At 41.2% G+C, this 27105-nt stretch overlaps 1 protein-coding gene across 5 annotated transcripts in view; it reads right to left on the bottom strand.

The window, feature by feature from the left end:
- Window positions 1-248: 248 nt before the first annotated feature.
- EPHA7 (EPH receptor A7) overlaps window positions 249-27105 on the bottom strand; it is a 181432-nt gene continuing 154575 nt past the window's right edge. For 4 of the 5 annotated variants that reach the window (XM_074990866.1, XM_074990868.1, XM_074990870.1 and 1 more), the window contains 8 exons: window positions 24072-24197; window positions 21278-21463; window positions 20657-20718; window positions 19538-19747; window positions 18463-18612; window positions 10117-10310; window positions 3365-3520; window positions 249-2273 (listed from right to left, as the gene is read on the bottom strand). In XM_074990866.1, coding sequence (XP_074846967.1) covers window positions 2159-2273; window positions 3365-3520; window positions 10117-10310; window positions 18463-18612; window positions 19538-19747; window positions 20657-20718; window positions 21278-21463; window positions 24072-24197 — 1199 coding nt within the window. In that variant the 3' untranslated portion in view covers window positions 249-2158. The remainder of the gene's footprint in view (window positions 2274-3364; window positions 3521-10116; window positions 10311-18462; window positions 18613-19537; window positions 19748-20656; window positions 20719-21277; window positions 21464-24071; window positions 24198-27105) is intronic. The other variant, XM_074990867.1, reaches the window with a different exon arrangement.

Raw genomic sequence — 27105 nt, 5'->3', positions numbered from 1 at the left:
AGGTGCACTTTGTTTTCTAATATTATTTTTAGCATTTTTTTAACAGTAAATAAAGCTGGTTGATTTATGCATATGTAAATAACTTGATTTCTTCTAAATCGATAATAAAATAGAAAGTAAGATTCTTCACCATTCTTTCTTATAGCCAAACCAGGCCATAGAATAGGCTTCTCAGCATACTGCAAAATGTAGTAAACTCTACAAAAGAAAAAATAATCCTTGTGAACATTGTGTTATAGTTCCAAAAATATATTTACAGTCTATTACAAAGATTACAAATGGAAGCGTCTACGTAATGGGATTATGCTAATTAAAAGCTTTTTACAGATTTTCTTCAACAAAGGCAGAGGGAGAAAAGAATGGTATAATCAAACTGATTTTTCTAATCAAACAAATAAATAAAATGTCAAATGTAACACTGTAGAATGATCAAAAAAGGGAGGGGGAGGGGAAGGAGAGGAATGATCAATTTGAGTTTTCTGTAGCTGTCTTTGGTCCTAAATGTGGGAAAACACATTATGTAGCACTGAAAATACATGTTCTTTCGTGATGCTCTGCAAGTAAAATAGAAAAATATAGTGCATTTTCAATGTATTCAGAGCTCACTACACCGAAATGTGTGTACAAAACAAGACAGTATAAATAAAATTTACAAGTTTTACAAAGGAACATTTACATTTTTTTGTGGATTCCCACATTATCAAACAAGACCAATTTGTGACTGATCCCTGGTATCTTTCTCTGTCAAAATCAACAGAAGCAGCCCAATTCTCTTTGGAAGCTCAGCATTTCACTGAAGGGGTAGTTCACAATTTTCGTCACTTTTTGAAAGCATTCCTCTGCGATGTTTGTGCGTTCCTGCAATAACTATAGTCACACTTCCGTATTGCTTATGGTAGTTTAACATTTTAGTTAAACAAGGTACATACATGAATAAAAATGGAGCAAAGTTATTTAACTGAGCAAGTACTTTTGAACTCAAGTTCCCAAAAGAATGTGTGCATTTATGTTGTTCGTGTTGCGATTAGACAATGCGAATTGAAAAATCTGAAGTGCCCCTTGCTTCATGCTGTACAGTTCTTATATAAAAGGTAAATTTTTACTCTCACAGCTGGCCAGCATTCAACTGAGATGTATTTAAAATATATGCCAGCCACTTTTCTCCTGTTTGGTAATGTGGAGCATTGAAAAATCTATGATGTGCTCGGATTAAAATAGTTAGGTAACACTGGAGAACTGTGCCTGACTTCTGAGACACTCCTGTTATCATCCACTCCATGAAATGCGTCAGTAGGCTTACAGTTATGGATCTACTCCTTAGAAAAATCTCACCTTAAATCTATTCCATTAAAATTATTTTGCAAACACTTTGTTAAAATTGCCTAGGACTACTTAGGGGTCATTATTGCTTTTTTCCTCTTTTTCCTTTAAAAGATAATATATGTTCAACCTTAAAAAATTCTTTAAAAAATATCAGAGCTCTTAGCAACTTGCATTTTCCTGACTCCCTGCCAGTAAGCAAACCATGTCAATACAGTGTTGATATAACAGAATAAAATGGCATAAAAAAAGGATACCAATGTTTGGACAGATATGTGTTGCTCAGTCATGCTTCATACATTTCTAAAACCGCTAATAACTTTTCAGAGGTACCCAGTGTAGTAATGTGTCATAGAATTAGCCCTAGAAAGGTTCAGACATATAAACATCATAATAAAAGAAAGTCTTTATGAAGGATAAACACAAATGATTAAAAAAAGCTTCTTAAATCAAGATTTAAGGAAAATATTTTGCTGAATTTAACAATATCATGATTTTATCTGACAAATATATTCTTTTTTAAATTCTTTATGTACATTTTAAAAAGTCTGTTAGATAAAAAGGAGGTTAGAGAGCTCAAGGTGTTTGTATGTATTTCAGGTAGTACTTTGTTTATTGTCACTGCTGTTTTCCTTGCTACCAGTGGTGGATCCCATTTCCCCTTCAGTAACTTCTGATGGCACTTAGGAGTTCAAGTCTATAGGTGCTTCTAGTAGATCTTCTCTTCACTGCAGGAAGGACCCAGGAGATCAAATGTCTTCTGGCAGCACTTCATGCACACTGAAGGCCAGCGCTGTTCTCTCAGTCTGTCACCTCCCTCATAAGGGAGAAATGTCTATCACACTTGGATGCCAGTGCCATGTAAATGTAGCATTTGTGCTCTCATAGTCTGAATGCTGCTCATTATTTTCTTTTGATGACCGACCAGCGTGATCCCTAAACTCATCACATCACTGAGAAAGATAAACGTACACAGTGTTAATTATTCAACGCATAACACATGTGTATGGGATAAAGCTGTCACTTAAATCTGAATGGTCCTCAGGGCACCCATATTTGACTATAACAAGGCCATTATGAAAGCCTTCTATCAATACAATTGTCCATAAAACCCTACTCCTTCTTTTCATCAGAAATGTACATACTGTACATGTTTCCCTAATTTTGGGTGTGAGGTGAAATTATTTTACATCACTTACGTGTAAATGTACCTATGAAGAAAACTCAGTGTGGGAAAAAAACATCTTCTGGGATGCTTTCAGTATAAAGTCATTATAATAAAGGGAGGATTATCGTGACCAGATTGTGCCCTTCAGAGACAGGCATGTTCACACAGATCTAACCCTGACACATGTTAAATGGAAGACAGGGTACAGCTGCCTTTAAAACATCATCCCCATGTCCTGCAGAAGGCCCTCTAGGAAGAGGGTGGACTGGGCAGGGCCAAGGAGGCATGCAGAAGGCCACAGAGATAATATGGGCATTCTTGACTCCAGCAGACACTTGTGCCTGCCATGCTAACCACTTGCCTCCTTTGCAGGGATGCAAACCCCTCTCTCCCACAACACAGACAGCACACAAAAATCTGCAGGACATTCTCTGTGGGGAATCATACAACTCTCCAGTCCTTGAGATATGCTCCTTAGTGGGGTGTGACCTGCAGTGAGGGTGGTGATTTTCATATACATTAAAAAAAGGTGTTTTGCTTAGGCAGAACAACAATTCCAACACTGGCCATTTGAGGAAACCAGAAAATTCCCCTTTTCAGGGGAGCTCTCAGCTGGCATGGGCAACTGCTGCACCTCTTGCCTCCTCTGCCCAAGTATAAGGCCTTGTGAGGAAAGAGAAGAGGTTTGTTTGGTTTTGTTGCACTGATGTCCTCCACCAATATTTAGCTGGCAGAAATGTTCTAAAATGACTGTACCACCGAATGTAGCTTAGTGTTGCTGCTGGGCGGCTCCCAACTATACTAGTTGTGCAGGGCACAGAATGAGAAGGCCATAAACTGGTAGACCTAGCTCAGTCATGCCCAATGTCCACTTACTCAATAGTCATCCTGGCTACTGATTCCAGAGAGTTGTAGCCGGCTGCTGTGAAGTTATCCTTATATCTTTCCATCTTAATAGCTTGTAACCATTCTCCTACAGAGCAGAACGTGGTGAAATCGGGAGTGTTCTGGTCCAGAAGAGGACTAATTGGTCTAGGCAGAAGAAAACAATGAGGTAAATTGTTTCCAAAAATAATAAAACGTAAGGGAGTATTTGGCAGAGTCAGAAAGGGTGGAGGTATTCAAAATTCCTAACAAGTGGAAAATATTCGGGTCAAATGTGTGGTTTCGCTTATTCTTTTAATTGCTTTGCCATGGCTAGCCATCACATACATAAGAGTATTTTGCAGCTTGCAAAAACTGTGTTCTAAGCATATTGTTATGCATGGCAAATGTGCATTAAGAATGAAATCAGCCTGATGAGGCAGTTATCAAGGGGGAAATGAACATTAATTGTTATTATTTGTATGACAGCACCAAATAAGATCAGGGCCCACTATCCTGGATATTATACAAGCACATCATCAGAGACAGCCCCTACCCCAGACTGCTGGAGATTTAAATAGATAGAACAGACAAAGAATGGATGAAACAGAAAAAAGAAGCAGCAAATCTCCTAATGTCATACATGAAGTCAGTCCCAGAGCTGAGAAATGAACACAGGGCTCCTGATTCTTAACCAATGTGTTAGCCACTGGACCACAAGATAACTGTGACTGAGCAACTCTGGAGAGTAGGTGAGTTATAAGAAGTAAACACTGAGCTCAGACCAAGGAATTAAATGAGATGAGATGACTTAATGGCATTAAAATAAGGGCTGTGATGGTAAAAAAGAGAGTTCACGCTAGCCCAGTACAAGAAGGCTGATGATACAGACCTTGTATTTAAGCTTGAAAAATAACATTCATGTTTATCTTCCTTGATTATACTTTCACAGTTCTTGGAAATTTTGGGTGGCTCAGACAAAAATAGGATCAGAAAATATCTAATGACAGTCCATGTGCACATTTAAAAGTTAAAGCTTAATAACCAGGGCCCTACCAAATTTCTGGTCTACTTTGGCCAAAGTCATAGGAATGTAAAAATCATAAATTTCATGATTTCAACTAGTCAGACCTGAAATGTCAGGTTTATACAGATGTAGGGATGCTGGCTCGAAAATAAGTTGTGGGGGTCACAAGGTTACTGCGGGAGGTGTTGCATTACTGCTACTCGTAGCTTCAAACTGCTGCTGGCGGCAGTGCTACCTTCATAGGTGGATAGCGGGTGGTGGCTCCTGGCTAGGGGCCCAGCTCTGATGGCACAGCTGCCAACAGAAGCAGTTCAGAAGTAAGGATGGCCTTCTGACAACCTTACTTCTCCACTGCTGTCTGCAGAGCTGGGCCCTCAGTAAGTAGCTGCCACACTCTGCCTGCCCAGATCCAAAGGCAGCAGCACAGAAGCCAAGATGGTATGGTGCAGTATTGCTGTCTACTTCTGTCCTGCCCTTCCAATTGCCGCTAATGACTGGCTGTCTGAAGCTGAACGCAGTGCAGAAATAGGGGTGGCTACACTGTGACCATTGCTGCCCCTTAGCTATGCACTTGTGTGGCCACTCAAAAGAGATTCAAGTGCCACCAAGCTGACTGGCGGAGCACCCACAGGTAGGTTTTTTAGTTTCTGCTGGTGATGAAATGTGGATCTCCCCACCCCATGAAATCTGTAAAATAAAGGGTACTAGCACATAAAAGACAAGCTTTCACAGAGAAGTTGAGAGGAGACAGATTTTACAGCACATGAAGCATTTTCTTCATGGCCCTAATTTTGGTAGACAGCTTTTTTCTTACAAAACAAAGCAGGAGAAATGTAGCACTTTAAAGACTAACAAAATGATTTATTTGGTGATGAGCTTTCATGGGACAGATTCACTTCACCAGATCACTTTCATTCCCAATACAGACTGACAGACTTTTTCTTACTTTGCTTTTGTGAGTGCTGACTGTTACTAATTAAAATATTTTCTCACTAGTTTGCACGTGAGAATGGTGAAATCAAAGTTTACCCAGATTTATTGATAAAAATCGAATTCTTCCAAGCTTAACTGTACTATGACTACTATTTACATTGCAACATTACACAGAAATCACACCCTCATCACGCAACCACAAATATGACAATGCCCCTTACCTGAGGAATATAATCATAGAATACTAGAACTGGAAGAGACCACAATAGCTCATCAAGTCCAGTCCCCTGACTTCATGGCAGGATCAAACACTATCTGTATCATCTCTGCTAGATATTTCTTCGACCCATTCTTAAATATCTCCACTGATGGAGATTCTACAACCATCCTCAGCAACTTATTCCAGTACTTAACTACCCTGACAATAAGGAAAATTTTCCTAATGGCCAACCTAAACCTCCCTTACTGCAGTTTAAGCTTATTGCTTCTTGTCCTATCATCAGAGGCTAAGGAGAATATTTTTTCTCCTTCCTCCTCGCAACCCTCTTTTAGGTACTTGAAAGTTGCTATCGTGGCCTCTCTCAGCCTTCTCTTTTCCAAACTAAACCAACCAGATTCTTTTAATCTTCTCTCATAGGTCATATTTTTCTACATCTTTGATCATTTTAGTTGATTTTCTCTGGACCCTCTCCAATTTCTCCACGTTTCCTAAAATATAGTGCCCAAAACTGAACACACTACTCCAATTGAGGTCAAATCAACACAGAGTAGAGCAGAAGAATTTATTCTTGTGTCTTGCTTGCAACACTCCCATTAATGCATGTTTGCATTTTTCCCAACAGTCTCACACTTGACTCATACTCAACCTGTGGTCCACTATAATCCCTAGATCCCCGTCTGCAGTACCCCTTCCTAGGTAGTCTCTTCCCATTTTGTGTGTGTGAAACTGATTGTTGCTCTCTAAAGCCATGTCTAGACTAGAGGGGCATTTTGTCAACAAAACCTGCAGAGCATCTAGATTCCCAAGGGTGTTCTGTTGAGAGTAAGTTGACAGAGCACAGTGCTTTTGGTAACAACTGTATCCCGCTTGCCACGAGGAAGAACGCCTCTGTCGAGAGAGATCTTTTGACAAAACATCAGTCTAGATGTTCCCCGTGGGCCCTCTGTCGACCAAAAAGGTCTCCAGGGTGCCGTGCAGGTGCCCCAAGGGACACCCTGGCCACAGTGAGCAGCACGCTATGGTTCCTGCCTCTGGCCATTCTTGAAGTCATAGGGAGTCCTGGACACCCTGTCGCAGGGAGCTGAGAGCATGTGAGCAGCAGAGCAACAACCTGCTGTGCAAGTGCCCTTGCAGCTCCTCTTTTCCAGCCAGCGTTCCCCCATGCAAGGCCAGCAGGGAGCCCACAACCCCTGGGTCCCTTGAAGGACCGGCCTGAGAGGTCCCAGATGCCACCCCAGGGCAGCAAGAGGTGGGCCCCCTTCTGGACCAGTGCTGAGGTCCAGGCCCTGTTGGACCCATAGGAAGAGAAGGAGATCCTCCAAGACCCCAAATCAAACCACCACAACGCCCTCCATGTATACGAAGGCCACTGCCCTAGCCAAATGGGGCCACTCCCAACCCCCTCACCAAAGCATGGACCAGGTCCAGGCAAAAGTAAAAGAACTGAGCCAGGGCCATGTCTGGGCCCAGGACTTGCCACCTGCCCCTACTACATGGAGCTGCACGACATTCTGGGGAGGGGATACTTCTGGAGATGGAGTCGGAGGCCAGCCGCAGCCTCTGCATCATCCTGGACCTGGTTCCCTGGGAGCCAGGCCACATCCAGGGCATCATCGGAGCTCAGCGAGGGTCACTCTGTTGAGTACCCTGTATATCACACGTTAGGACGTGGGAGACGGGTGCAGACAGGTTGTGCTGTGAGCCTCACCCAGCTGGCTCGGGCAGACCTCATGCTGTGGCCCCAGCACATGAAACCATGTGAAAGGTAGTGTACACCACCTGGGACCAGCAGACACCCCCTGCGCATGGGTGGCATCCTGCTGCCTGCCTCACAGCAGGTGGGATGAGCCTCAGGCCCCGGATATGGGGGCCTCCCAGCACATGCCATGGCTGGAAGTGGGCTAACCACAAGAGCATCAGCCTGACCCCAGACAGACTGAGGAGAGGATCCTGAGACAACGCTCAGGGTCGCACTGCCGCTTGGGTTCATGGCCCCCCACCCTGTCCATGTTCTGAGGCCCCCTCAATCCTTTATCCCAAGCCCCCACCCCACTGTAAATAGTTCACTGCTCTCTGGTTTGTTGTAAATAGGTTTGAATTGCAATGTTTTAGTTTGTGCACAATTTTGTTGTTGTTGTTGAGTAAAAGCCACTTATTTGTTCACCATAACCGCATCCATCTTCATTGTGAAGGGGTCAGGGAGAGGGCGAAGGGAGGAGCATGGTGGGGACAGGGTAAGATAGTGGGCCTGAAACCCTCTCTGGGGATGCCCTGGGGAGGGTAATTGGGGGCTGCAGGAGAAGCCTCCGTCAGGGCCTTGTGGATCTGCACCCCATCCTGATGGCCATGGTAGATGGCGGCTGTGCCCAGATGCTCATACACACACCCCTCGTGGCCAGTGGCCACCCCGCCATCCTGGGAGGAAGGCCTGCCTCTCCCCTCCACAACATTGTGCAGGGCACAACACGCCACTACAACTTGGTGAACATTGTACTCCCCTACATCCAGACAGGTGAGCAGGTGAGTCCCCATGCCGAACTGGTTGCCCACCAAGCAGTAGCTGTCAGCAGTAGTAAGCTTCCAGATGGTGACTGCGGCCCGATTCTCCATGGGGATGGCAGGCTGCCCCTGGGTGCCCTATCTCCAGAGGGCGGGGATGAGCAAACCACTGAGCTCCAGACACATGGCCTTCTGCATTCAGAAATTCTGGAGCCACTCCTGGTTGTCCTACTGCCCCATGACCAGCTACTTCCACCAGTTGGAACTGCTGCGGTGCCTCCAGATCCGCCTGTGCACCTGATACAGGTGTGCCCATCCTACAGACACAGTGAGGTCCTCGCAGGTGGCCTTGGATCCGCCCTCCGTGAGAAAGAGGACAGCCATTAGATGGCTCAGCAGATGCTGAAGCACTTCTGGGTGGGGCCAGTGCAACAAGCCCGGGGGCTGCTCTGGCAGCATGGTTCCATGGAATGAGCTGCATCTCCCAGAAAGAATCGAAGCCCTGTTCAAGCTGTGCTGTCCCTTCAGGAGGCAGGCATGCCTGCAGCATAGGCACGAAACAGGTGTCGAGGGTGGAGGGGGGTGTGTCCCTTTAAGGGCATGTCTCACAAGGGCTCCCACAAGCTACATATGAGTAAACAATATGAGTCAACAGTGTGATGTTGTTGCAGAAAAAGCAAACATGATTCTGGGATGCATTAGCAGTAGTCTAGTGAGCAAGACACAAGGGGTCGTTCTGCCACTCTACTCAGCACTCATTAGGCCTCAGTTGGAGTACTGTGTCCAGTTCTGGGCACCACATTTCAAGAAAGATGTGGAGAAATTGGAGAAGGTCCAGAGAAGAGCAATAAGAATAATTAAATATCTAAAGAACATGAGCTATGAGGGAAGACTGAAAGAACTGGACTTATTTTGTTTAGAAAAGTGAAGACTTGGAGGGGACATGTTAGTTTTCAAGTACCTTAAAGAGGGTTACAAGGAAGAGGAAGAAAAATTGTTCTCCTGGGCCTCTGAGGATAGGACAAGGAGCAATGGGCTTAAACTGTAGTAAGGAAGGTTTAGGTTGGACATTAAGGAAAACTTCCTCACTGTCAGGGGGGTTAAACACTAGAATAAATTACCTAGGGAGGTTGTGAAATCTCCACCACTGGAGATTTTTAAGAGCAGGTTAGATAGATACATATTGGGGATGGTCTAGATGGTGTTTGGTCCTGCCAAGAGGGCAGAGGACTGGATTCAATGACCACTCAAGGTCCCTTCCAGTTCTAGTGTTCTATGATTCTAAGGAAATGGTGACATGTGACCCTGTTTGCTGTGGTTCCAGGTATGCATTCTGATGGCAAAATGGCCAGGCAGTCTGGCCGCTCTCTGTCAACAGAGCATATCGCTCTTTTTATCCGCCTTGCAGTCTGGACGTGATCAGTTGATGGATGCTTCGTTGTAACATATCTTCTGACTCAAACTTCTGCTGACAAATCCTTGTAATTTAGACATAGCCCAAGTAAAGTCCTTTGCATTTATCCTTATTGAACTTCCTCCTATTTTTCTCAGACCATTTCTCCAGTTTGTCCAGATCATTTTGAATTCTGACCTTAACTATCAAAGCACTTGCAACCCCTCCCAGACTGGTATCATCTGCAAACTTGAAAAGCATATTCACTATGCCAGTATCTCAATCACTGATGAAGACATTGAAGAGAGCTGGCCCCAAAATGGACCCCTGTGGAATCCCACTTATCAGTCACTTCCAGCATGGAATGTACATTTTCAACAGCAAGTCATATGAAGGGTGGGGGAAAGAGATAGAACATGCATGCAGAGTGATGGTTTGTCAAGAAGCATATTAGTGGCATTCTTCTCTTTTATGTGGTATTTTTGTTTTAATTAGGTCATTTTGGGGTGGATTTTATTTCTGTTGAATGACCTCTAGGGTGGACCTGGGGAGGGAAGGAACAAAAAGGGCAGGAAGAAAGGAAAGCAGCATGGCAAGCAGCTGGAGGGAGCTGGATCTAGCAGCTAATCAGAACACATTCCGAGTCAATGTGCGTTCAGAGAATTCTAAACAATGACTGGCAGTTTCCTTACCTGCTGCAGGTTCCGAGAGGGGTTTTCAAACTGTTTGGGTTCCGAATCATTTTGTCCAGAATACCAACAATCTGTTCAAACTTTGGCCTTTCACCACGTTCCTTCTGCCAACAGTCCAGCATGAGCTGGTGAAGTCCTGCTGGGCAATCCATGGGTGCTGGCAAACGATAGCCTTCCTCAATTGCTTTTATAACCTAATGGCCAGAACAAAAGGATTTCATCAAGGCAGAAATATTTAGGGAATGAATTTTAATAACTGGGAAAAAAATCAAACAGCTAAATTAAGCAGTCAGAGCATTATGAAAGCAGAGTCTGTTGTTTTAACTCTAGCATTCTTGTTTCCATATAATACCCTTGATTTTTATCTTCCATGATTATTAAACATATTATTTTACAGTGTGCAGAACATCGCTGTATTACCTAGTCAAATCAGCAGCAGGGAGCAACAATTAGATTTACCTAGGGTGCAATAGATTAATAGATCGATGGAGATATTATAGAAAGCAATATTATTTGTCCAGAGGCCTTTGAGAGAGAGGATACAGTATAAGCACTGACTTGTAAATGGCTATGAGCATGCGCATTTACCTACAAAATCCAAAAAGCCCCCAGATTTAAAAAAATTGTTAGAAAATATTTAGTGGACAAGAATTATCAGGAAGAAAAAAATGGTATTTTATGTCCGTCCATGTTATTGGAGGCAAACAAGAAAAATAAGTCTGAATACTATGTGATATGGAGGAGTGAGGCCTGCCTGAGTGGTATCTTAATGTAAAAGTCTAAAGCAAGGTCAGACTTAATATGAGGAGGTGGCACATGGTGATAGGAGAGAGAACAATGTCTGAAGCAAGAATTATACCCACTGTTAGACTTTCTCAGCCAAGTCCATTTGGATTTAAGAGAAAGCCAGAAATGGTTAGAGAAAAATTACAGGAAACGGCTATGAACCTTGCAGGCAGGATAAGAAAGCATGTCAGGAAGCAATGAAGATAAGAAAGGTTTGTAAGAAAGGGCTAAAACACTGTTCATGGGAGATTTCAAGCACGCTGACATTAACTGGCGTAACTGTACTAGAATTGCTAAAAAATGGGGGGCTAATTCTTGACAGTTAGTGTGCAGGACTGTTTCCTCTTAATTTATAGAGATACCAGAATCAGTTCTGGGCTTAAGCACTATAAAATAAATCTGCCACAATCCACAAAGGTTGGTGAATATCCAGGGTTTTGTGGATATAATTACTTCAGCTATAAAATACTCCATTGGATGTACAAGAAAGTACAAGAGAACTGGGCTGCAAATGAAAGGTAACTGCAAAGAATGCAGGATGAACTTCAGTAAATGGATTGGAATCAATGGTTGTACAAGAATCTTCCACAGAGGTGGACAGAAGTCCCAGAAAACGTGGTCTAGTGGAAACAGGTCTCATCAGAGACGTGTTCAGTGTGATGTTCTGCCACAAACTTGCTTTCTGGTCCTGGGCAAGTGACCAGCCTGTGAATGCCTGCATACTCTACCTGTAAAATTGCAAGTTGCACTTACTACATCACAAGGATGTTGTCAGAATAAATACATTAAAACTGTGAAAGGTTCAGCTCCTTTAGTAATGGAGGCTACACTGGGAGCTAATACAGACAGTGATGAAGAAAAAACAGTTACTCATCTTTCTAACTCTTGTTCTTTGAGATGTGTTGCTCCTGTCCATTCCAATATGGGTATGTGCATACTGCTTGATTGGCCATTGGGAGACGTTTACCTTAGTGGCACCAACTGTGTCAGCGGTGGTGCCCTCAGTGGTGGACAGTGTATATATATCCCCTGCTGACCTGACCTCTACTCAATTCCTTCTTGACAGAATACTTTGGCAGAGGGGAGGCAGTGGGGTCTGGTATGGACAGGAGCAACACGTCTTAAAGAACAAGTTACAAAGGTGAGTAACTGTTTTTTTTTTCTTTTTCTTTGAGAGATTGCTCCTTTGCATTCCAATATGTGACCTACCAGCAGTTTGCATGGAGGAGTGGTCAGACCTCAGCTCATTATCAACTGCAGAACAGCTCTGCCAAATGCCACATCATCCTCTGCCTGCTGGACAATGGCATCATGCACAATAAAGGCGTATATGGAGGACCATGTTCTGCCAAACAGATGTCTAGAAAAGGGACCTACACCAGAAAAGCCACTGAAGTGGCCTGTGCTCTTGTCAAGAGCAGCATCGTAGGCAGAGCAGGCACTTTGAACAAGTCATAGCAGAGCTTGATCATGTGGAGATCCAGGATGAGAGGCACTGTGATGAAACTGGGAGGCCCTAGATGTGGTCCGTAAAAGTACCAAAAAGGTGAGGAGATAATGTGGAGTGGTTTAGTAAGTTCTGTGTAGAACATAAGGGTGTACCTTACTTCTAGACTCTAGAGAGTGCAACATCCTGTCTCTACTTGCAACATGGGGATTCAGGAACAAAACAAAACAAAAGAACAGGAAGGGAAATGCCCTAGTTGATGTGGAAGGGCAATACCACCTTAGACAAGAAGGCAGGGTGATGTTGCAATTGTACTTTATCTTTAAAAAATACAGTGTATGGAGGTTCTGAGGTAAGGACCCTCAACTATGGTACCTGGTGGGTGGAACATACTGCTGCCAGGAAGGCGACTTTATAGTACAAGAGGTAGGCTAGTGAGCAGAAAGCTAAAGGCTCCAATAGGGGAGCTACCCGTGGAGAGAGGATTAGGTTAAGATCACAAGATGGCAGTGAGTTCCACATCTGGGGGTAAAGGATATCGAGCCCTCTAAGGAAGCGCACCATTACCAGGTCCCCAAATAGGGACGAGGCCCCTGAGCCCAGATGGATCATTGAAATCACTGCTAGGTGGAATTTAATGGATGACACAGCCAAGCCCTCGTGCTTCAAATGGAGGAGACAGCACATCAGCATTCTTCTATTGCTGTTCTGAGGCAGGGCTCCCTTACTAAGGCACCAGAGGAGAACCTTTTTCATTTAAGAATATAGGAAACCTGGGCTGAAAGTTTATGGCTGCCCATTATTGACACTGCTGAACACTGATGCTCAAGGCAATTTAGCTTCCATGCTGTTAGGTGGTGCAACTCTAGGTCTGGGTGCTGCAACTGGCTGTAATCCTATGTGAGGAGGTTGGGGAACAGGGGAAGTGTCATCAGTGCAGCCACTAACAGAGACAGCAGCACAGTGTACCAGTGCTGTCTGGGCCAAGAGGTTGCTATGAGTATAACAGAGGCCCTGTTTTACCAAATTTTCCTGAGAATCCTGGGTATCAAGGGGAATGAGGGAAAATGTATACAGGGCTGCTCCATCCAGGTTATTTAGAAAGCATCCATCAGGGACCCCATCTGTGGCCCTGAAAGGAGCAGAATTGGGGGCATATCCTACTGAGGCAGGGTGCAAACAGGTTTAATCAGGGATGACCCCCCCCCTCAGAAAATGTTAGGGTGACATCTTGTCTGGAGAAACCATTTGTGGGACTGGAATTACCAACTGAGACAGTCTGCCAGGCTGTTCTGTGTGCCTGGCAGGTAAGATGCCTGAAGCTGAATGCCTTGACAAATGCAGAGGAAGGGAGTCAGCACCTTCATCTTAATGAAGTCAGTCATGGCCTCCAATGTGTCCAGCATGGAGGGAAGGTCAAAGTCCTCCTCCACGACCACTCATGTGGCCAAGTCCACCACTATCGCACTTGACAGACCTGCCACTGGGCCTGGAATCAACGGTGCCAGGGCTGAAGAAGTCAGCCTGTGCAGGCCAGGCATAACACATGCTGCCTCTAGGGCATTACCAGACTTCCTGTAGGGGGAACAGCCTAGTTCCATCTTCTTGTTTTACTTTGGCACTGAAAAATCAGACTAGTCCCGAGAAGATGACCCCATTTTCTGTGCTGGGGAGCAGTGGCCCTGCTCCCTGTGCTCTTCAGGGAGCAATGCCAAGGGTTCCCATGTCAAAACCAGCACACTGCACACTGGTGAAGTTGTGGCCTCCCCCAGCTGAGGCCTAAATGCCTACTCCATAAAGAGAAAGTTAGAGTCGCTGGTCCCTTTCCTGTTTGGTCGTTGGCTTAAACCCCAGGCAGATAGCACACTTATCTTGTAGGTGGCCTTCTCTCAAATGCTTTAGTCTAGCAGAGTGCTGATCACTTTGCTCACTGCTTGAATTCATGGGGCCACTGCATATCCTGGGGGCGGGCACGAATAAAGAGGGGGAAAGGCCATCCGCAGGAACTACTACTACCAACTTAACTATGCCAATCTACACTACAAAGAACTGTATTAGAGAGGTAGCTGTGTTAGTCTGTATTCTAACACAACAAACTGGTAGTCAGGTAGCACTTTAAAGACTAATACAATCATGTATTAGGTGACAAGCTTTCGTGGGGCAGGCCCACTTCTTCAGATCTGAGGAAGTGGGTCTGCCCCACAAAAGCTCATCACCTAATACATTATTTTGTTAGTCTTTAAGATGCTACATGACTGCCAGTCTGTTTTGTTATAAAGAACCAAGAAGAGCCAAAAACATCTCTACAGCTAGAGCTGAGGACTGTCAGAAACTCCAGCAACTGTCACTGATGGAAAGAAGGAATCGAACTGAGTAGGGGGTCAGATTGGCAGAAGAATATATTTGATGTTGGGAAGACATCGCCACAGGGTGTGCCATAGCCAACCCAACAAGTACTGCTCAGGAAAAGTCTTCCAATGGCCAGGCACGCAGTGTGCACCCACACCCATATCAAAATGCACAGGAGCAATCAATGAAAGAACAGTCAGAAATAGTTTGAGTGCCACTCGGGTAACAGGAAGGTGAGGGGACTGAAAAAAAAGGGTGGGGTACAGAGGGAAGGGAAGGAGTTCTACTATACACACATAGCGAAAATATTTTACAGAGTAAAATACAAGGTCCATTAGTAAGATTAAAGGGGAAAATCCTCATATTTAAAAACAAACAATTCAAAAAGAAAAAAACAAGCACTATTCTGATGTGCTTAAGAATGAATGAATGAATGATAAATGATAAAGAAAGAATGAATACAGATATATGAAAACACATTTTTCCAGCTCTCATTACAGAAGTGTGACTTTTCGATTACACTCGTAGAAACAAGCCGTTAATAACAAGAATGACTCCAGACATCTGAAGAAGTGGGTCTGTTCCATGAAAGCTCATCACTGAATAAATCATTTTGTTAGTCTTCAAAGTGCTACATTTCTGCTGCGTTGTTTTGTTCTGGACATCACCATCACAGACATTAAGAGGTTAAAAGGGTTTTAAAACTAACAAGACAACAAGGAATAACACCCATTCAAGGGCTTTAGAGGAAGTGTCAAATGAGAAGACAGGCACATAACAGGTATTTTTACATGCTCAGGGTGTCCTGGAGAGATCCCAGAAGATAGGAAGTGACTATGATAATGACATTATTTTTAGAAAGCCCTTAGGGAAGATACAGGGCCAGTTTCCTTGACATCTGCTGTGAGCAAACAAGGCTGAAGGATCAAATTGGGCAACAGAAAAGAACACTGGGAACAGGGGGAAGGTGATTTCCGGAACTTTAACAATGGAGTCTCTACATGGTCAAGATTCATAGAATCAAAGTGAAGGGTAACAGCTAAAATGATTAGCAACTTTAAAATATTGCTAATATTTAAGGGAAAAGAGTTCTAAACTCGGTGACAAGCAGTAAATAAAATAAATTAATGATAGGATTTTTTCCTATAACTATAGGATGATAGTCAAAGGATTGATCCTATAGTCAAAATATAGCCAGTTGAATACAGCAAGCCTTCATGCTTACAGCACAAATTTATATCACTTACATTTTCCACAACTGTCTCTTTCTCCATTTCTCAGACTTGCCCAGAAATGGAATGGACGTTGTTTCTTTTGGACACTTTTTGCTTCTCAAATTCCCAGGGTATCTGTGATCTTGCCTGGTCCTGACAAATACTAGTAAGTTAGAGAAGCACTGTATCTGTTCCCCTGTAAGCACTGGCTGCAGATAAGGAGCTACTGACTCTGGGGACAGACCAGAGTTAATTGGGTACTGTGATGCTTTCTTTGCTGTATCAGGTACTGTCAGTGACATTGCTTTAAAAAAAAATCCACACCAGAAAACAATGGAGTAACTGAAGGAAAAACTTTCTACTTTGTGAAGGACACAAATATAAAGAAAAGGAAGTTTAGCATATTCACCCTTCCACACAAAATCTGGAACTTATGGTACAAAGCTGTAATAGGTATCAGAGAAGGACTGTGCATTGTAGTTGAGCTAGTTAGTGACTACTGTTTGCTAGTTTTGGGAGCAAGGATTAGGAATGCATGGACACTGCGCCTGCAGAAAGGCAAAGGAGCAAAGTTCTCTGCAACCACCCCGAGCCATCTTGCTGTGCATTTATAGGAATGCTCTTGGGTTAAATGCTCAGCTTGCACTCATCAGCTCTGTATGGATGTATCTGTTGAGAGTAGGAATGTGCTTAGACAGTCATAATGGTGTTGCTACACATACATCTATCCAAAGGCACTCAAAAAGGTTCGTATAGGATAAAACAATAAAGGATTAAAAAAAAAAAACCCTTCAAACTCAGCAAACCCAGAGAGGCATATTTTAAAGGAAAGCCAGCATGGCCTGTAATTCGACATCCACGCTCAATTGTTGGCACAAACGATGCCTTTAAATGTACAAACTGCTTGGTTGAGACAAATTTAAGCATTGTGCATTGCAATTAATTCGCTGTGGGTAATTAGAAGCAGTTTTTAAAATTTAGTCTCATGGGTCAGTCTCCAGAGTTAGTTTGTGTGCATGCGTCACACCTGCATATCACAGTACACAGGAATGTTTGAAATTATTTTTGCATGAATTTAGAAATCCTTAATCTATATGCTAATTGGGAGATAACTTGCCATTTTATTCCTTTTGTCATTGTAAGGATTTGAGATTAGTGTTTTTTATCAACAAGGATAATTTACATTTCTCTCAGCTGTTTGCAACGCAAGGAAATAAATTAGAAGCATTTCCAAAACTAAACAAGGGGCATTGGATTTTTATTTCAGTTTTAAAGTTCTTTTTTATTCTTTGCTGAAAGATAGGTAAGCTTTGCCTTTGAGGCATCTTATATTCCTGTCAGAGCCCTTTTATGTTTGACTCGAGTAGAGAAGGAAGGTGTCAAAAGAAATGAAACTCTACTGGGCATCTAGGGAATGTAAATATTTCCCTCTCTTTGCCCCAAGGACTTATTTGCCCATATTTTGACAGTCCATGAAATCTTTGACACTGAGACCTGTCAAATATTAACAACTTTGCACTCTGCCAAACTGACTCATCATTTAGAATTTTATATTCTTTTCATTTAAAACTCTGATGTTGAGCTTTCAATCCAAAAAACGAAACAAACAAAAAACAACTCAAAATGAGACACTTTTGGGTATATGATTATGTGTATAGTTGATGAACAAATATGCTGGTGAGAAATTTAGGATTAATGAAATTATGTTCTATGACCTACTGCTTTAGGTCACATTTGGCAAACAAGAATATTTTTAAAATATAGTGAAATTGCTACACAATGTCACTTACCGCTGCCTTTGACTCTGGATGACTTTTGCATTTGACTAACCAAAATTACAAATTCAAGAAATTAAGAATTATTACTGGACTGAAAACATGTAATTGTTTTAAGCTTAGTGTAATAAAACAACAAGTACTTGTCTGTCTTACCATTTGTGGAACCTCCATCCTGTTTGACACTCATGGGATAAAGCTAAAACCTGTAGGCTCTGTCTACACTACCTCCCTACTTTGAAGGGAGGACGGTAAGTAGGGTATTGGGAGATTATTAATGAAGTGCTGCGCTGCATATGCAGCACTTCATCAAGCTAATTCTCCCCTGCTGCAACTTTGAACTGTTCAACTTCAAAGTGCCGGCTCACGTGTAGCCACAGCTAACCCGCTGGTACTTCAAAGTTCCTGGGCAACTTCTGAGTCCCTTTACTCCTCTTTTTACTCCTTGCTACACACGAGCCAGCACTTCGAAGATTAACACTTCGAAGTTGCCGCGGGGGAGAATTAGCTTAATGAAGTGTTGCATGGGAAGCACAGCACTTCATTAATAATCTCCTGACACCTTACTTACCATGCTCCCTTTGAAGTAGGGAGCTAGTGTAGACAAGCCCATACATGTGTCTAAGAAGTTTTATTGTTGTTAGCTAAATGATCCTTTATTTAATTTTTCAATGTACAAAAATCTTTGACTGTTTTTATGAAAAATTTGATGTGAATATTTCTTTATATGTACCTATGTATGCAATTTTGCAAATATAGCAATTGTATAGCTTACATCTTGATTTGACATGTCCCAGTAAGGCCGCTCTCCATAAGACATTACTTCCCACATAACTATTCCATAACTCCATACATCACTTGCTGATGTGAATTTGCGATACTGGATAGCTTCTGGAGCTGTCCACCGTACTGGAATTTTCCCACCCTATTAAAAAAATAAATAAAAGATTAGTTTACAAATAACACTCTCATGGCATTTTTCTTAGATGTAGTTTTACCATTATTTCCATTAATGCTAGCACCAAAATAATGTGATTCTCAATTGTTCATCAATGACGGAATTTTCAGAGGAATTTCAAAGGAGTAGGACTCTCAAGGAACTAGGTGTTCCAAACCTATTGAAATTCCTTAAGGCTCCTTTGAAATCCACGTCTGGTCACATAGGGCCAGATGGGCATTAGTCTCAATGTGTGTAAGTGCCAACTCTATCTCTCGGTGCACTCTCTCCGGATTGTTGTTCCAATGATGGACCAGATTGCATGAGGCAGCTACTGTCTATACCATAAGTGAGCAGGATGAGGGTAGAGAAAGATGGACGGGGAGCTGGCTAGGACACAGATTAGAGGAGTAAGCTGTGAACAGCTACGACAAAATGATCCTGCCCAGGAATAAGAGACGATCCAGAGGAGAAATTGTTGTCCTTCATGTAAGAATAGCAACAATGTTTCAGTCACGCCTCATGTTAGCTTTCAGGTGTGATTAATTCAGCTCTGAAAAAGCAGAGACCCTCCATTTCCTTGTAAATACTTTTTGTTTGCTCACACAGGAGTTAAATGTTTTATAACTTAACCTTCCACATCCATTCATTCAGAAAAAATACATAGATACGAGACATTAAAGCTAGTAAAAACTTGAAAGACTTTTCCTCATTGGAGGATATATTGTTAAACGTTAACTGAAAGGTTTTTTTTTCAAGCCAGGTTTCTGAAGGTGACTTGTGGCTTTCTCGGACTACTTAGCACCGCCCAGGCCATTAATGTATTTCCCTCAACCTTATTTTCAAGAGGCTGTTGCTTAATTTGTAATCAGCTAACCACTAAGAAATATTGTCAAATGGCTGTATTTCTTACTGTAGTGGTGTAGACAGCTTCAGGATCATCTTCTATAACTCTGGACAGGCCAAAATCTGACACTTTACAGACAAGGTTGCTGTTGACAAGAATATTGCGTGCTGCTAGGTCCCTGTGTACATATCCCATATCAGCCAAATATCTCATTCCGGCAGCAATTCCTCTCAACATTCCCACGAGCTGAATGACTGTAAATTGCCCATCATGTTTCTGAAGGGAAGACAGGAGCAGCACACTTGTTAATGCAGTTGAGAGAGGAAAAGAAAAGCAGTTTTGCAGTTTCTTCATTCTCATGCCTTATTAACTCAAAGGTAATGCATTTGGGGCAAAACTACCTATTTTAAACTCACTTGTTTTAGCTAAAAAGTAAAACACAAGGTTGACAAAGGTGTGAATAGTTAAACTTTTAAAATGAATAGAACTTGTTAAAAGTTATACAAGCCTAATTAACTTGTGACATGACAGTTTAACAAACAAACAACTTTCTCTTGCACTGTTTGTAGCCTGCCTCCACATTTTCACCTTTTACAGTGATGAATATAGGTAAAAAATAAACAATATTACACTTTGGGGATCAAAGCCTCTCTGTATTGTAGACACTTATGATTTATTTACAGCATAGAATTTATCAAGGCAACATCATCAACCTTTCTGTCTTCTGTACACAATTGCAAGTCACTCTGCATTTGCTGGCTTGGACATATAAAATGCTAAAATGTTGAAGGCGTTGCTTGGCAGTTCTGAGCACTCACTCAGCAAATGCTAAATTGTCAGAAAATAGCTTTTCCTTTCCTCTTCGTTCTTCTCTGAAATATCACTGTACTTTTAGGAATCCCTGTGCATGACAGGGCTTCTGATATTGTGGTATTAACCTCCACCTACAATGGTAATCAAAACCATGATTTAAGAACCATATTGGGTCACTTAAATGCCAAGACAGGTATCAGTTTGATCCCATCTGGTCTTCTAATTTCTAATCTGATTTTGGTAGAATAATTTAAATATCTGTTGGTGTTTGTCTTGTTGACATTTCAGACTGAGAAAATGTTTTATTATGCTAAATTGGTAACATACATATTCTATTTTGAAGAACTGTATATATTTCCCTTAGGAACTCACCCTGAGAAACGCATCTAGGGCCCCATTCTCCATGTATTCTATTACAATCATGACGGGTTTCCCTAAAATAAAAAGAAGGGACATTTTGTTTAAGGAAACAAACTGAACGGACTGTCTTTTTTTCTGATAAAACACATGTTGCTCCTATAAAAGGGCTGAATAGTTGAGACATAAACATTCTTGAAGCCTCCAGCACTGTTACTGCACTCGAAGTCCTTAAATGTCTCCGTGGAGCATGGTCATGAGTCGCAAAATTAAACTGCAAATCAAAATGTCAGTGTTCTCCCCATTCCTGCTGTGTGACTAGGACTTGGTGAAAATGACACTTCAGATAATACAAAAGGACATAAAAAACCTTATCTTCTGGCATGGTCTTTGAGGCTAATTGAAATGGGGAAAATAATATATTTCAAAGCACTCCAACTTTTCATCATGTGTGGATCTAATTTTTTTCTTCAAGTTGCAGCATGAAGTAGCTATTGTTTTGGTTAGTTATGCCTCAGGAGAAAATCCATAAGAGCATGCAGTACACCTTGAATTTGAATCTCTGACCATGGACATATTACAGCAATTTCTGTCAGCTACCTTATTATCTGATTAATGCATCTAGCCACTACTTACCTCTGGTAACTACACCTTCTAAATGAACAACATTGGGGTGGTCAAATTGTCCCATGATACTTGCTTCACACAGGAAATCTCTCCTTTGTTTTTCTGTATAGCCAACTTTCAAGGTTTTTATGGCTACTGAAACATCTCGTTTGCCTGGAAGTTTCAGACGCCCACTGCACACTTCACCAAACTCTCCTAAAATAAAGCAGATTGACTGAGAATGACATACTTTCCGAGGCCCTGATTCACATGGTATATAAGTATCTGCCTAACTTGAATTCCATGAATAGTCACATTTATTTTAACTTGACTAATCAAGAATTTAAAGTTAGTTAAATATACACATTCTTTGACAAATCAAGACTCAATCAGCAAACACTTCATGTCAACCTCCCCAATGCCCACTATTTAGGTCTTCATAAAATATCAGTAATTTTGTCTTTAAAAATTTAAAATAAAATGAAACAGATATTAATCAATTAATGAATTGGGTAAATTGTCTCTCCCATGCCCCAACATCAAATGAAAGTGTCACAGAAACCAAAACGCTTTGATTAAATGATGAGAGTGCACATTTGTTCCAAACAGTTCTACCAACCCAACACAATAGGGACACTCTCATATAGTAAAATGGCATTGGCTGGCAAAGTCCAAACATCTGCACAAATACTGCTTGTCCAATCAGTATGATTGCTAAAGGTGGCCATCTGGCATGGGCATTCAAGGCCATGCCCATAAGATGGCCTCAGAAGATATGTCACAGAGCATGTAACACTCACAGCTAAGCATCTACTGGCTCAGCATGTTACCAGAGAACTGGGTAGAAACAAAAGACTATAATGTACAACAAAGATACGGCACAGTGGCACCAAACCATGCGTGTAACAGGTGGCATGAGCAAAATGGAAATGACAAAGTTAGTGAGAAAAATCACATAACCATTGTGAAAAATCAAGCACATGCTCACACCTCAATGCATCCACAACAGGCTCGGTATTCTATGCCACTGTAATAATTGGGGCACACACTAAGAATTTTGTGTTGTTTTCTGACTTTCCCTAGAAGACATTCCATATTCTTCTTTGGTGTATAGTATAGCAGTTCCTTTGTGTCTCTCTCAGTACCTCTTTCTTTTCATTCTTACTGGCTAATTTCATCCACTTATTTGGACCGGACCTAAACCCAGCAAAAATGACTCTTGCACCAAGATTGGACTTTGCTTCTAACTTCTATGCTCCAGAATGCCCATTTTACATAGTGAAAAAAACCTGATCTTGCTTATGTGTTTTGGTGTTCAGTCTTAAATTCCACCACATTCAAATGTGGTATTTTTTCCGGGCTGTCCACAAAGTGACCTGACAAATGTAATTTTAGTCTAATCAAAATAGGAAGACATAAGCCTTTTACTCTAAACTGTTAACAATGTTGTCTCTCATCTAAAATGATTAGGAAGCCAGAAAAAGACCCAATTTACTGATTATACTGGGCCAATCCAGAATTTAAAACCTGAAGCCCAAAGAGTAATGCTGTACTGAAAGAAATACGGCTGTTCCAGCATCATCCTAAATGTTGCTTACATTAGGCAAGTCTAGCCTTAAGTTCTACACTGGTGCAGTTGCACATAAACATACCTCCACAAGCTGCTGTAGCTATGTTGGGGGAGTGAAGTAAGTAGTAGTGGAGATCCGGCCTAGGAATCTGATTCTAATACCTTTAACTAATTTTGAGTTGTAGCTAACTGATGATAAATTTTATTAATTTCAACAGGGCTACAACCAAAGTGAGATAACCTTCATCATGAGGAAGGGTACCTAAAAGAACCAACATGATTCTGAGTGGAACATTAGCTAATTCTTAGTGCCGTTATTTATTTTTATAGCCTAAACCTAAATATTTATAGAGGTTTTTTTTTAAATAGCAATGTTACACAATTTACAGAGCTTGACAAACCATAGTAGGGTGATATATAAACTATTCCAACAATATTTGATAAAAAGAACAGGAAGAAAAGGAATGTTTCCTCCAGGAATCCAAAATATTTGATATTTTTCTTACCCATGGAAACTTATTTTCACTACATGGCCCAATGCAGTAAAAATGTCACATATCTCATTAACGCAAACAGATGAAATTGCTGTTTTAAAGTATGAACACTACACTGCTAAAGTAGGTGGTAGACAGTTCAAGAGGAAGAAAAGCAATGGAATGCCAGTATAAATATTATCCCACATAAGAGGTAAAACAAAAATATCTTTGCGTGTGTGTGTATATGTGTGTGTATATATATATATATATATATATACACACACACATATATATATATATATACACATATATGGTAGAACAATGTGTATATATAGAACAATGGCAAAAAAAAGTTTTAAAGGCTTTTCTACTAAAAATCAAACCCTCATTATATCCTGTTTTCTTGATACACAGAAGTCAAGGGAACTACTTATGTCATTAAACAAACAGGATTTAAATTAACATCAAATGTTCTTTTTACTCCAACAATGAACAACACGTAGCAACCTTACTATTTCACAGAATATTGTGTGCAAGTCTTTAAAATGATTTTGGAATTAGAAGCATACAAGCTTTAAATGTCACAAAAGCCTCTTTATTTTATCTATATTAATTTTTTACATTTTATAAACAAGTGCAGCTTCATCTTTCTATCTGCTCTGGTAAGTGTAAAAAAAGTTCTACACTTGAAGTACAATTATTTGCCTGTCATTATGATGTATGAGTTTTGATCCCAGCTAAATACAACAGTTGAATACAGAAGCCACAGCAGCCTTACCTGCACCAATCACACGCTCAATTTTAATACAAGAGGCATCTAGCTCCTTGGCGAATTGATGGACAGCTCTATTTGGGTCCTCGTAGGTTTCAGGGTCAATGTAGGTTTTGGTGCCTGGAAATTTAACTGTAATGATGTAAGAAAGCATGACTGTGATGAAGCAAAGCACTTATTGTGCAGTCAGTCCAGGAATTTCATTATGCAGAATGCTCCCTGGAACAGTGAATCAGATCCACACATCTGAACCAGAGCAGCTTTAAGAGGCATCTTTCCTTTGTGGCATCATCTGTAAGTTTCTTTACACAAGTGCATAATTATTTAAAACTAGTAACTATGTCCATGGCTGGAGGTATAAAGTATTTCATAAAATTCATGAACACTAATTACTTCTGAATGCATGAAACGTAATCAGGGATTAAAATAAGAGGGAAGAAAGGAATGGAGGGCTCCTCCCTCTTCCTCCCCAGGCTTTGATAAGCAGCACCCTCCTGGAACTTCACCTTGTCTGTAGATGGGGGATCAGAGCTCCCCCTCCCGTTTCAATGTACTTTAACAATGGCATTTAACTGTGTTTACAGGCTACGGTTAGAGAACCTAACAAACATTTCATAGGCCACACTAGAATGCTGGCTATGTTCCTGAACTGATGTGCAAAAAAAGGACATTGGGAAAGTCCTTACTTTCTGTGGGTTACCCACCTCAATGGAAGATGCACACAATGGGAGTCTGATTCTGTGAGAGACAAATACTCCCCTCCCAAGCAAGGAAGTAAGTGGATGGGGCCTTGGCTCCTCTCCCCTACACACCACTAGCCCAGCTGTGGAAGTTGGATGCACAATTATAAGTCTGATGCAGTTTGCTTCCTTCCTGGGGCAGAGGGGTAACCAAGGGACAACCAGTTTCTGCTTTGCTCCGGGGGAACATACCTATACTTTGCCCTTTGTTTAGTACTTGCAATAAAGCCAAAAAAAGTTTGAGGGTCCATACTGAAAGTGTGTTAACCAAATCATTGTTATAGAAGAAAACTTGAATCCCCACCATTACAATCAGTGATTGCAAGTAAATCCACTCATTTAAGATGATATAATAATGGTTCTCTGTATGAAATTAAGAATGTTCTTATTCTGAAAATATTGAACTACTGAATTGTGGAGATGTAGGAATTGGATCAGAAGTCAATATAAAAGTCAAGATAATTTGAGGATGTTATACAGCCTCTTAATTATGTATTAATCTATTGTGCATTTTGAAATGTAAGTATTAATAGCTTAGTCAGTAGTATGTTATTATATGTTTCAAATAAAATCATTATAAACATAAAATGGAAAAAAGAAAAACCACAGTGAATGAGTTTGAAGAGTCAAGTGAATATAGTAAATTGCTGCAGAAATTATTTAAGATTTCACCTAGAAGTTAAGTTAGCTATATTCTGTATTTCAATAAATTTAATTCTAATCATAATGTCCATGATTCAAATTTCTGGGCAGACAAACACTCATTTGTCATTTAAATGAAACAACAAGATCATAGAAAAAAATGACAACAATAGGCTAGCCTCCTATATCGTGCTTTCAGGCAGGCAGATGGAGTATGAGCCATCCTCTTGTGTCTGTGATAAGGGACTGGATTGGAGGTAACCTTGTGAATCTCAAATGGGACTCTGATGGTTCTTTATTCAAGCTGTCATAAAACATTTTGACAGGCTAAAGCTATCTTGGCATGCCAACGTGAAATAGTGCTGGCGTGGATTCGAACACATTGTTAGGAGAAAATGGTAGGAGGAAAGAAAATGTAAATTGGAATTGCTTAACAAAACTCCTCCATTGTTTGTGCTTATATCTTTAAATGTAGCACTCGGGGCCATGGAAAGTTGAGGGGGACTGAAGAATAAGATCAGCCATTCTATTAAATGCCATGCTCTAACAGCTAGTCAAATGGTTGCTTTCAAGGTACTGTGAAAATTGAATCTGTGTCTTAGCACATAAGAAAATTGTCTGGATACTAAAGGAATAAAAGGACACCCAACTGCAAATAGCTGGTGACCAGAATGTTGTATTTCATATCACTGGGGATACAGTCATCACATTAAATTAAACATAAAACTTCCCATCAAAACAGTTAAAAAGTAGCTTGGTAAAAAATGTAACTTATAATATTTTGTGCTATAGTATTAATAAACATAGTGTATCCTAACTGTTCCAAAAGGTTTTTTCAGTTACTGGCTAACTAGATTTTAAGAAAGACAGAAAGACGTAGTATTCCCTGACCAGCTGCTGTGAATATTAAGCACTAGCTTTTTTTATAAACCTATTTACATGTTCACTGAAACACAGAATCTAAAAATGACCAATCATAATTTAGATTGGGTAAGGGAATTTTCTAGCTGACATATTCACTTGGTCTTTAAGGGCAAATAAAAGAAAAAGGCGTGGACCTTTTGGAGATGTATAAAACCTATTCTGAAAATGAAAAGAGGCAATTTTGAAATCCGTCACCCTCAAGAGTAGGTACATTTAAACAGCAGCAGTTTTCTAATGTATTTTATAAGAAAAAGGTGGAGTACAGACTATGTGATAATTAATCCTTTACCCATTTCTATTTTCCACTTCTTATGTACAATATAGTAGATTGTCTGACTAAGCCTGCAATTATATCACCGTTTGATTCAATATATCCTGGACATAAATAAAATGACTTAAAGTAGTGATGCATCCAAAACTCAGGGAGTCCAGGCTGATTTAATTGTGTTAGGCTAGAAAGGTCAGACAGATATTTTCAACAACTTTGACCTGAGTCTTGGCTAGCCTTACTAATTTAAAGAGTTTTGCACTAAGGTGATGCTAGAAAGCAAGGACTGTGGCTAGTAAATGTCACGCCCTCTATGGGTGCGTCTACACTAGCCAGCTACTTCGAAGCAGCCGGCACAAGGTCGAAATAGCACGCGTCGCGTCTACATGCACCGTGTGCTATTTCGACGTTGAAATCGATGTTAGACGGTGAGATGTCAAAATCGCTATTCCCATCTGAAGATGGC

The sequence above is a fragment of the Carettochelys insculpta genome, chromosome 3, assembly GCF_033958435.1.
Source record: "Carettochelys insculpta isolate YL-2023 chromosome 3, ASM3395843v1, whole genome shotgun sequence".
In the NCBI taxonomy this organism is placed as follows: Eukaryota; Metazoa; Chordata; order Testudines; family Carettochelyidae; genus Carettochelys; species Carettochelys insculpta.
This window is presented reverse-complemented; position numbering and strand designations above follow the sequence as displayed.